This window comes from Trachinotus anak, unplaced genomic scaffold (genome assembly GCF_046630095.1).
Source record: "Trachinotus anak isolate AG129_WGS33_773 ecotype Australia unplaced genomic scaffold, CSIRO_AGI_Tana_v1 ptg000023l, whole genome shotgun sequence".
Classification (NCBI taxonomy): domain Eukaryota; kingdom Metazoa; phylum Chordata; class Actinopteri; order Carangiformes; family Carangidae; genus Trachinotus; species Trachinotus anak.
This window is the reverse complement of record NW_027273874.1, coordinates 5,460,500-5,473,082: the sequence shown is the minus strand read 5'-3', so window position 1 is coordinate 5,473,082 and position 12,583 is coordinate 5,460,500. Positions and strand designations below refer to the sequence as shown.

Sequence of the window (12,583 nt, the reverse complement as noted above, 5' to 3'; positions counted from 1 at the left end):
GGCCTCAATACCACCTCTAATATACATTACATATGCTCTATAAATTACTTGATGCAGACAGATGGTTGTCCTGTGAAAAGTGGGTATCCCCGCTGTTTGCACTAAGAGGTGTATTGAGGATAACACGGAAACTTTTACCCAAAAAGTGTCCATCTGCAATTACTGATTTTTTTCTAATATACACTACTGTACCAGTATAATAGGAATATTTATGTTTCAGTCAGCTTTATTATAAGATCCTTAAACTATACATATATCCTTGTGTGAGTTTGTCGTCCCCACTGACCATGCATCTCCCTGCAGTGGATCCGGTGGCAGATGGAGGACTGGCAGTGAAGGAAAGGTTTTGGTGCCAGAAGCCTGCTGAGTTCACACTGGACCGTCACAACTGATTAGTGTCAATGCTCCGGTGCACAGCAGAGGTCTGTGTTAGCATTTTGGAGATTCGTGTCTGGAGTACAAAAGAATGTGAAGGCTCTGGTTCCAAAAACACCATGTAACAAATATAACTCCTTGAAATCAAAATCTGATCACAGAAAATATCAAGTACTAATAATATAAGCTTCATTTTATTTGTATAGCACTATTCTTAACCAAGTTACAAATTGTTTCACAAAAGAATGAAATAAGAATAAAATAACAATTATAATAAAAGAAATATATTCAAATTCACAGAGAAAAACAGTGTAAGTGTATTAAACTCATAGCCAATGAAATTCTTCATATCATTTTGATTTTTTGCTATTATAAATATATAACCATACTAATTCAGCCTGTGTCTAGTTAATTACTTGTATTTGCTGTCTTTAAAAATATTTTTTTATTGTGAAAAAAAAAAGTTCCCTGGTGACCTGAGGTTGTTGCATTATACATTTTCAGCAGCAAACAGGTGATTTGTAGGCGTTGGTTGAAGTCAGAAGTAAACACCACGGCTGAACAGAAAAACAGGAGTGCCACCTGTAGACATTCAAGGTTCATTAACAGACAACACAAGGAAAGTTATTTACAAACCACATAATGCTAAACATGTCACTGAAGTATTTAGTTTTATGAAAAAATATATACACCTTTTGTGGCCTATCCCCTTGAACTGCAATACAACAGTGTGGACACCTTCAGTAATTAATTTAATTCAATAATGGGAGCTGAACTTGTGTGCCTTTCCATTTCTCATTTTTTTATTTGTGTCTTTAAACATATAAGGACTGTTATTAATGGTATTCATCATCGAATAATCTGCAATTTATTGTGGTGTAATCAATTAATTACCGCTTTAAATGTCTTGCTCTAACAGTATTATTGACCAACAGTCTTAAACCCAAATATATTCAGTTTACAATGGAAAAGCAACAACATTCTCATATTTGATAGGCTGCAGGCAGAGCTTTACAAATGACTTATCAAAACAATTGCTGATTAATTTATCACTGCAAAATGAAAACTTTAACTAAACTGTAAAAATTATAGTTTTAAAACTGCGGTCCTCTCTTTTAAACAAGTCAAGGAGATCCCTGGTGTTTGAAATGACACTTTACAAGCGTGCTACAAAACAAAGAAAGTGTAATACAAATACAATACTCACAACATTTGAGTACAAATGTAGAACAAATGTTTAAACTGCACTTTTCTTTGACTACTACAATCACCAGGTTCTTAATGTTTCCCTTAAGTACCATCAGATTTCTAAGGACAAGTCTGGTGAGATTGTGTATTTTTCTTATAGTTATGAACAAACACTAATTGTTGTAAGAATCAATTATTGGCCTTTTCCTGAGATTTGTTGACAATAGGAAAAATACAGAGTGACACCAGACTTATCCCTTGAGATAAAGCTTTTTTGGTGTCCTGGAAACTTCATTGAAGCTACGCCATGCTTCTACTGAGTGAAGTATTCAAATCCAACCTGCCAACTTTTTACGGTGGCATCATTGGAGGCATCATTTCGTCTTGTGCACAGTTTTATACACACACTTTATACACAAATTCAACTTTGTGTTTGGAAAAAAACAAAAAATCATTTCAAAAAGAATATCAAAAAAAAGTTGTTGCTGCACTTAATGAGTTTGTAAAGATGTATAAAAGAAACTGAAGTCCAAATAACATATATTCACACATACTGTATATACACATATTTTGATGATGCTATTTAATATTTCAGTGCAGATAAAGGTAACCGGGCCTGTATCAAAACATCAGTTTTTAACCTCCATGACATATCAAAGGGGTGGAGATTATCCAGCATTAAGAAAATGTTACTATAAGCATTGAAGAGTTTGGAAATTTCTGTCACTCTTCACATGTGCATCTGGCATTTTGGCCACAATAAAACACCATTTGTGAACAGGTTGACCCACCAGCATCTAACCTGTTTTGACTAATAGTAGATCTATTGTTAAGGCGAGTTTTGGCAGCTGACGGTGAGCTGGCATTGTGACAGCGGATATTTGTTGACTGCAGTTGGTGAAAAAGCGAAGCCATGTGATCAGGCTTGGCTCATATTTATACTGCAGACAGGGCAAAAGGGAAGTGTGAGATTTTTCCCATTGCTTTATGTTTTTCAAACAGAAGAAGCAGAATAAATAAAGACTGTTATAAAAAAAAATACAAAAACATGTTTTAAAAGCCTGCATGAGACTAAAGCACTATCTGAATCCTGTTCAGATTAAAAGCAAACACAAGAAAGATAAAAGTTCATACAGGGAGCTTCTCTTATAAAAACCAAACCTTCCTGTTGTGGAAGACAAATAAACCAATTATAGAGAACTGTAAAAGTAAATTAGAGAATTTAGAATCAAAAAGCTCCGTGTGAAATCAGCCAACTCCTCCCATCTTGTCCTTCCAGCTGCCAGAATGTGGTGGTGGGAGGTTGACACTAGATGGTGCTGTTGGGTGCCTTCTCCTCTCTGAGGTGTCTGTATCGTAGATGTACATGGTGTTGTTGCTGCCGCTCTGAAATCCAGTTACATTGCTGAGGTGTATGTAGACTTGACGTGCCAAGGGAAGATTGCAGGGAGGATTGCAGGGGAAAGAGCCGGGGCTGGAAAGCTGGCGCTGCAGATAAAAAAAATTAAAAAGAGTTTAAACCTAGACTCCCCACCCGTCCCACTCTTGTGAACATGACATCTCAGCTAAGCCTGGAGGGAATTTCATTACTTCTGCCACCGATGTCCACTCGGACTCAAGGATGAATTCATTAGAATTTGGTGGCCAAAGGTCAAAGGTCAAAGGTCACTGTGACCTCACAAAATCTTTTGCCATAACTTGAGAATTCATTCAAATGATGACATTTTATATCCAAAAGGTCAAAGGTCAACGTAACTGTGCCATCATAATGTTCTGCAAAAAAACTGACCATCTCATAAACATATCACTTTTTCTTTTTTTTTTTCTTTAATCTTGCATTGGTTTCATTTGCAGTCACTGTCTAAGCATCTCCATCGTCTGAAGCTGTCACTGTGCCACTAACTTCTCATTATTATATGTTTTCTTTGACGTTCCTCATCTACCAGCAGCAGAACATCCTGCAGCAGAATTTTGTGTCCATTTCCAATAACTGAACAAACTGCAAGGATTTTTAAGAGGGTACACGAAGGCTATTCCCTCTCCTCTCATGTATGTCATCCATATAAGTGTCTTTTCCACTGTATTGTAAGTGAGAGTAAATCGCTGTCATTGTGGAACAAATCTTTAATGTAATGATGCAAGGTAAAAAACCCACCTGATACTGTGAAGAGAGGTTTTGCCTAAAAGACATCTGGGGATTGTCTGCTGTTCTGTCTTGAGGTGACCTCCTCGTCGAAGGAGGCGGTGGTGATGAACCAATGGGATAAACGGAGGACACTTTCATTTTATTATACCCTGTTGATGAACGGCTCTGGTCAACATCGCACACGTTTGCATGTTGAGGTGTAGGCTGGTCTGAAAGGGCACACATATATGTGAAAACACAAGCCACAATGGATGATGTCTTTGTCTGAAACATGAACTAAAAGTCCCCCCCCCCCCACGTTAGCGGTTTCTGTGTAGCGTCAACACCAACTTCCTTTTTACCTTTGACGCTAGCTGCTTTGTCTCTTTGATTTGCAGTCCAAACACCAGCCATTTCCTGGAACAAAAGGAAGTAAAAGTTGTGTTTGTCAGTTGTTTATTACTGATCAGTGGCCCTCATACCTCTAAATTAAAGATGAAGGAGGTTAAAAGCCATAAACATTTTGAAAACTCCTATGCATATTTGCACTCGCCCAATTTACAGGAAAGGTGATTGGAGCTATGTGAGGGCTTCATCCTTTTTGTGGGATGGTTAATGGTGGATGATGTAGTTAAATCCAATAAATAATAGGCCTATGCGTAGTTTTATTCCAAAATGAGACATAATTGTTTATTTGAAATAAAATATTTGAATATATATTCAATGACCGACTGACCATTATCCAAACTCTACATATTTCACCAAGGCTTTTACATTTGCCATGAAAATTCCCCGGGTACGGCAGGAAGTGATGCATGTCATATTTCCCTGAGGCAGCAAAAAAACATGCAGCCTCTGCATTTGAAGAAACACCACAGTATTGACCAATTTGTGGCAAAGAAGAAAAAACTCTCACAGACCACATTGTGAGTCAGTTGCTGTTCATCTATGATTTGAAAAACACTTTCATCCACTCTGTGCTAGAGAGAGGCTGAACAGTGCAGCAAGAGTGTGAATTTTCTTAACCTCACCTGAACTGGTGGACCTCCTGTCGGCACATTATCACAAATGTTCACAGCTTCAACTCCGGGATCTGCTGCAAAATGAACAGCAGGAAATTTCAAGTGTCTGCAGTCTTAATACTGGTTTAACAGACTCAATCAAACTTTGGTCAAATAGAGTTTTGACCAAATAATCTTGACTAACATTCATATAACTACCTTAAGCAGAGCATTGACACCATCCTAGCATTAGGTGTGCTTCAAAGCTGCAGAAAACCTAATTTGGTGGCCCTTTTTTATGCCATCCAGATGTTTCTTACAAGATATTACAAACTCAAAATACAAAGAGTTGCAGACTGAAATTGTTAAAATGGTCTCATTCTTGCAGAGTTAGATGAGATTTATACCATTTCCTTGCCCATAATGTTAAATATGAATCTAAAATAGCAGCTGGCTTCTGCAAGTTTTCATGTGATTCTCAGGTAAGAAAGCAAACAAGCGTGACAGAAAGTCATAAAAAATCTTTAGAAGTGGTGCGTAAAATATCAAAACAGACCTGAAGCCTGAACGATATGAACCCCTTCAACTTGCTCTGTCATTCTTTCTTCTTCCTTTTGCTCCTGGAAAGAGGAACAGTGAATCAGGCAGTGGTATAAGTTAACAGTAAACATAGTGATTTGCTGTGTCATGTCAAAATTTTACAGCCTGTCAGCATGAGTTGTGTGTTTGTGGAGAGATTTGATACTCACCAGTTTCTTCAGCACTTGATAGACAGCATCATTAATTGCATGTTTGTGCATCTTGTACAGGTCCTCTGTGATTTCTGTGCACTCTGCCGAGAACATAAAGAGCATAAAGGTTTATTTTTAGGGCACAATCATCACAAACTACTAAAGGTTTGTTTTTCTGTGTTCAGTATATCTCTGCATCTGTTAGATTTCGGCACTAAATTACATTTAATAATAGACTTTAGCAGCACTTCCGTACTTTTTAGCACCAAGTGGGTTAAATTAGAGCTTCCAGAAAAAATTGGCTCCCCGACTAGAAATTGCAACTTTGAGATGAACGCTATATGTAAGTGGGAAACTGGTCACTCTGACTCGACAAATCAAAACTTTGATGATGGTGCTAGTTGAAAAATTAAAGTTATCATAGTTCATCTTGATGGGAACGTAAATTCATTGGGACATTTCACTAACAAAAATAATAAAGTCATGGTGGCAGAAGAATAAAGATTTTCCCCTTTATTCTTCAATGGTTCAACAGCAGGAGTCAGATTCATCCTCTGTACAAAATATCATGACAATCAACCCAGTAGTTGTTGAGATATTTCACTCTGTTAGATCAACATTGCCAGTACATCAGCTGATTATATCAGGGTATTCTACTCTACGTTCAACTACCCATCAAGTTCCACCAGGATGATACTGATGTCAAACAAGGTCGTTTTCCTACCAGTAGAGGAGGGCCTTTGGGTGGGTTTTGCCTCCCAGCATTTTATCATGAGCTCCATCAGTCGAGTCAACCCTGCACGTCCTGCAGCCTGGGACCTGAGCTCTTCCAACGATGGACGGTCTCCCTGTGGGATGCGAAACCGAACTATGCTGGACATTGCATCTACATTAGAGGGAAGGTTAAAAAATGTGTTAGAGGTTTGGGAAACTATGTCCTTTTTGAAAATGTACCCAAAAATATTTTAAGAGTCTCTTTATTTTCTGCACTAACCAATATCTTTATATTAACAATGAATTAAATTACAAAGTATACAACAAACGGCCGCTCTGATAAACCCACTGTCCAGCACTAAATGGCACAACGCATTATTTCATTTATTCTAAAAATTCTCAACTGTGGTACCCCCTGGTGGCAGTATCAAATCAAGTACGACAATGGCAGAAAAATCACTTTAAAGAAACATAATAGTCACTTACTTGCATATGGTTGCTTCCCTGTGACAATGGACCACAGCAGTATACCATAGCTGAAAGAGAGGCCGAGAGGGTTACATGCCAGGATTACTACTTGTGTCAGTCACACCCAGGTCAATTGTAGTACTTGACTCATAGTTTGTTTTCACTCGTTAAGTGACTCGTGAGAGTTAGTTCATAACAAAAACAGCATAATCATTGCCAGAATACGTGGCAAGCAAAGGGAAGTATTAAGCATTTGGGTGCAGTTTATCGGATGAGGAAGTCACCTACTGTAAGTGCCTGGAAGTTTGACAGATTGCAGTGAATGCTTGTATACTGCTGCTACCAAGACTGAACGTGTTTTTTAATGAATTTGTTTAACAAGTGTTCCGAGTGTAAAAGTGTATGCTTTAGTCTGAATTTCTACAAAGATATAAAGCAAAGTTAGGGACACTCAAAAGTAAAATTACCTGAGTGAAAAAAAAATTATTCTTGGTGCTACAACCTTTGAGTATTTTCCCCAGAGTAAAACCTGTTCATCTAAAATTAAGTGTTGTTATTAATTCTCATATGACAAATGAAACACAATTACTCAAGCCTGGTTCAATGCTCTTGTACCTGTAGATGTCAGAGGCTCGTGTAGGGCTGTACGATATTTCAAAAGCCTCTGGTGGCATATAGCTGATCGTTCCTCCTTCCTCTTCGTTGTCCTTCTTGGAAACTCGGCTGACGCTGTGGTAAACCCTTGCGAGGCCAAAATCTGTGAGCTGGGTAGAAGGAAGGTTTTGGACAAGAAATTTAGCAAAGAGGAAGGAAGCAGTTGTGGGAAGGTTGGAGGGCACAATGGTTAGCGAAAACACAAAAATGGAAGAATGTTTCAACAACATATTGTATTCTACAAAGACCTAGGGTACATGGTGGTAATATGGTGGTAAGGTTTTGCCTCTGTGGAGAGTGTGTGCAGACCTGGCCTTCCCTGAAAGCCTTGGACTCACCTTTACATTGAGATGGAAGTCCAGCAGTACGTTGCTGGGCTTCAGGTCCAGGTGGAGCAGGGCAGGGGAGAGGCTGTGGAGGAAGTTAATACCCAGGGCCACTTGGTTAGCCAGTCTGAAGACCAGCGGCCATGGTAGAGCTTCACATAAGGTTTCCTGCAAGAAAGACAGGACAAGATAACTGCAGTGAAGTACACACTGTCTTTCTACTATATATAGCTACTGTCTATATAAAGAAGGAGGTTGACATAAATAGCAAGTAGCTGCTGTTGAAAACCTGAAAAACTGTTATTAGTGATTCTCTGCTGCTCTTGTGTGCATGGGCTTCGTTATTATTTTTATCTACTAGCTAAATGTTTTTCAGGTGATGATGGTGGTAGATGAAAAGCTAAAGGGTCACCAAAGTGATTATAAGTCATCCTATTGGGGTCACGGCTGCATTCACCTAATCTCATGTCAATCCATCTACTAGCTGTTGAGACATTTTACTAAAAGCCAAAAACATCAAGTTTATTGTGGTGCCAGAGAAAAATCAGGCGAGTCACGCTCATGGAACCATGAATGTGTACCAAATTTTGCACCAATCCATTGAGTATATGTGGCGATACTTCACTGGTTCAGCCAGATTTAAACTCAGATGATCGTTTAAATTATCAGGATTCATCCACTGGGCACCATGAACATTTGTACCAAAGTTCATGGCAATCTATTCAATATTTGTCAGACATATTACTGAAAAAAATATGGAAAAGTCAGGGGGTTGCTAAAATCATCAGGATTCATCCTCTGGGGAACATGAAGGGCAGTGCAAAGTTTCATATCAATCCAATAGTTGTTGAGATATTTCAGTCTGGACCAATCACCCAACAGACGCAGGCATTGCCAAATAGTAAAGAAGGAATCAGGCAGGTAGATACAGCAGACAGGTATATAGTTACCTGTAGGGAGGCTAGTGATCCTCTCTCCATGAACTCCATGACCAGACCGAGGTGTTCCGTAGGTCCAGAGTTCGGCAGTCGACCCTTGAAGACCCCGAGGACCTGAATAACATACGGGTTGCTTCCTCTACTCATCATGTTGACCTCACGCAGCAAAGATGAACTGCTCCTGTGTACGTGTTGGTTTGTGCTGTCAGTAAGTTCCCCTTTTTTTTAACAGCAAACAGAAATTCTTGATAACTACTTACCCATCATCGTGATAGAGGAGCTTAATGGCCACATCGCAACACAACTTATTATGCCTGGCTTTGTAGATTTGTCCAAAGCCTCCGGAACCAATTACCCTCCAGCCCACGAGGCTGGATTCTCCAATCAACCCTGGAGCTGAAGAGCTGGACAGTGCCATATTTCACTAGAGAAGGAAATTATTCATGGTAATGACAATTAAACCCATACAGGCCTGAGAGAATGAAATCCATTGAAATTCATTTTGATTTTGTGTTCACAGACATAAGAATATGTTTTAGATAAGCTTGATTCGGATCAAGGTTTTGTTTTGTTATCACTCAGTAGTAACTGACTCCTCAGTCAGAGAGGTAACGTAAAGGTCAGCCGGTTACTGGTTTAATTCCAGGCTCTGCCCAGTTTTGCCAAATGGACTCTATTTAGGTCTAACTAAACCTCAACCTGATTAGGGATGTAAAGAATAGCTCCAGAGGACACACTTCATACAGTGTAGCATTGTGGAAACTGCCAAATTCAGACACAGGCCAATAAAAGCAGTTCATCTTTCTTGAAGCCTGGCAAAAAGTTACACAGTGTACAGGGCCATAGCTACCCACGAGGACACCAAGGCCATTTCACAAAATTTACCATTGTTGAGTTTGAAAATTTATTTGGATTAGATGAATATAAATCTGTGTAAATAGCCGCTAGGGGGCAGCAGAAACAAGCTGCAAACACTGCACTGAAATGTCTTTAATGATAACAATGTGAAAGTCAGAGCACAATCAAAGTAACTGTATCAGGTCATGTATCTAGAGATGCATTGAATTGTCTTTGGTGCAACTATCTATATATTTTATCATTGATAAATCTAAACTATACTGTATTCTATATTCTAAATTTGTGGGGGGTTTTTTATTACGTCGGCCTGAGTATGATAAATGAAATTTATAAATTAATGCATTTCCTATACCAATGACAATAATCTGAAAGTGAAACATGAAAAGATTGATTACTTTTCAATAAATCATTTGTTTTAGTTTATAAAATGACAGGACACAGTGAAAAATGCTAATCAAAATTTCTCAGAGCCTATGGTAATACCCTCATATCATTTGCTTTTTGATCAATAATCAAAAACCCAAAGATTTTCCACTTATGAAATTGAGCGTTTTTGTTTTGATAAATGGCTTAAATAATATATAATAGTGAGTGTTATAGCCTTTTTGCTTCAACTTTAGGGTTTAAAATCCTTTCTTCGACTCATCTCCCCCTGAAAGGTGTCATTTCAGGAAGTAAAATCGAGACCATCGTGGTCTGTGCTCGACAACATGTTGTCCTTCTGACCCATGAGTACTTAATCGTTACTACATTATCACATGAATTCTCCATATTTTTGGGTCAGTCCGCCTTCATTTTGATCTCAACTACACACCTGTAAAGTTTCATGACTGCATCTTACATGGCTGTGACACTATGGCAGTTACAAAATCTGTCCACACAGAGACAGACAGACAGGCATAGTCTGACAAAATAGGTTGTTCAAAACCACAGCCGTGTCTCTATGACTACATTTTTCCATGATGACACATAAAAATACTTAAAGGTGAAGACAATAGCAGCCCTGCTGTTGCGACTGGTGTTTAGTTAGTTTCTTCCCCTAATTTCTGCCACGAATGTGTCAGCTTTCACACAGGGACACCCAGCTTTTACAACCAACTACACTGACATACACCTACACAGACTGCAGGAAACCACATATTTTTTCTTGTTCAGGTTACTAAGCATGCAAGAGAAAGCCCCCGAGTGGACCAAACAATAAAATTACCTGTTAAATTTAAAAACACAAGAGTCCTGCCACGATAGCTAACTGTTTGACTGTATGGTGTGACATTAAATAATATGCTACCTGCTTTTGTCCACCATCTCAAGACTGAACACCTCCCATTTTGCTTTTAAAGTTCAAGAAATAATGTCTAAATCTACTGTAGCTGAACCTACGACCTTAAAACAACAGATTCATATCATTTAAACATATCATTTTGATAGAAATATAACATTGAAGTTAGGAACTACCACAAAGTGCAACAATTTCCTGATCAAATAAATACAACAGACACACTCAGAAAAAAAAACACTCGTAAGAATCGCAAGGTGATTTTTCAAAAGCAGGGGAACCACTCACCCGTAAGGATATGCTCTTCTTCCTCATTATTCAAACATATCGATGGAGGTAAAAGGGAGTAAAAACCCTCCTGCTCATTCAGTGACTTTCTACTCGCAGCAGCAGCTCTTGTTCCATCTAAACAGGCAAAAGAAGAAGTGAAACCGTGCAGCCTAGATCCATCCCATAAATTTCTCTTCTACTTCTGCTTCTGTGCTGCCCAGCTAACAAGACAGTGAGTGACTACAGCATTTTTTTTTCTTATTTAAAACTATTCCTCATTGTCTGATTGAATGGCTGCGTATGTAGATGTATTTTAGAGGGTCTTTTTTGGTGTGTTTTAATGTGTAAAGTTTATTCAAATGCCTCCATCCAGGGGAAGTTGAGTATGGTTAGAACATATGTTGAGATGGCTGTAACACTTTTAACATCTCCAGTTATGAGAAAGCTGATAATCAGATATATTGAAGCTCTATTTGATCCCAGGCTCATATCTGAAAAAAAAGAGGCTCTGAATAATAAAATTAACACTTTTACAGCCAATTATCTTATTTCATGGTTAAATCATTTTCAAGATTATTGTTTATGACCTTGTTTTGATTATTTGTCCAGCTGAATTTGTACCAAGGAAGTTGTGGTGACAAAATTCTTGTCCTGACCACTAGGCCACAATGATACTTAGTGGTGTTTTTCAAACTCACAACATGAGTGTAAGCTTTTTACAGCTAAAATTATACTAATGTTTGACAGACTTGAACAGACTGTAAAGACTATTATATATATTTTGTCAGCAGAGGGCAGAGTTTGCAAAATGGCTCACAGTAAATGGAAGGTTTACAAAAACCATGGATAAATATCAAGGCTGAATCACCAACAAGGCAAAGCCTTGAAGGCCCTGTCTGCACTATGTATCAGTTAAACTGTGATTAAATGCAAATGTGTTGGGTAATAAGGACTGTTAGAGCATAATAAAAACTGAGCTAACATACACTAGCCTATATTTGAAATCTGCGGTGGCTCCTTTAAGCTTATCTTGAGGTCATGTGTCAAAATCTAGTTTTAATATCTTTTAAAATCTTTCTGTTTAATCAGAGAACTATTACAAGCCAACATCAGAATCAGAATCAGAATCAGAATCAGAATCAGTTTTAACATTTCCATTATATAGTTGTAATTATACACTGTGATGTGATCCCTGAGTGTAGTGTTTCTTTTTTATTTAGAGTCACATGATAAGGTTTCAGAGTGTGTGTGTGTGTGTGTGTGTGTGCCTGCTGACATTACATCACCACTGTAACTTCAGACTCAGGTTAAAGGGGAACTCCAACTATTTTATACATCAAACTCTGCCTGCAGGTCCCGGGGACTGAGCGGCGCTGCATCTGTAAATAGCTGTCTTGGAAACTGAGGGTCGGTGGTGGCTGCTGACTAAAAAGATGAAGATGAGAAAACTCTCTGAGTGTGGAGTTAGGAACAGGTGAGTTCACCTGGCCTCTGTAGGCCACTTCTCATTTGCTGCTTGAGGCCGGAGGCTCCAGGTTACATCAATTTCTCTCGCTCTGCTGCATTGACTATGATGCCTTTTATTACTTTAAAGGTCTATTGTGAGTCCTGACAATGTTAATAGCAGTTCAGTGCTAAACAAGTGGAGGTCTCTCTTAA

At 38.5% G+C, this 12,583-nt stretch overlaps 1 protein-coding gene across 2 annotated transcripts; it reads right to left on the bottom strand.

Annotated features, from left to right (window-relative positions):
• Window positions 1–642: 642 nt before the first annotated feature.
• ripk3 (receptor-interacting serine-threonine kinase 3) lies at window positions 643–11,100 on the bottom strand. 2 transcript variants are annotated; one of them, XM_071459774.1, is made up of 13 exons: window positions 10,943–11,100; window positions 8,781–8,944; window positions 8,533–8,701; window positions 7,595–7,750; window positions 7,218–7,366; window positions 6,621–6,670; window positions 6,145–6,306; window positions 5,439–5,521; window positions 5,246–5,309; window positions 4,720–4,784; window positions 4,051–4,105; window positions 3,719–3,918; window positions 643–3,051 (listed from the first exon to the last, which is right to left on the bottom strand). In XM_071459774.1, exons 2-13 carry the CDS (start codon window positions 8,936–8,938, stop codon window positions 2,812–2,814), a joined length of 1,551 nt encoding a protein of 516 aa, XP_071315875.1. In that variant the 5' UTR covers window positions 8,939–8,944; window positions 10,943–11,100; the 3' UTR covers window positions 643–2,811. The 2 variants fall into 2 exon arrangements, with proteins under 2 accessions (XP_071315875.1, XP_071315876.1); XM_071459775.1 differs by having other exon boundaries at window positions 4,720–4,781.
• Window positions 11,101–12,583: the final 1,483 nt, after the last annotated feature.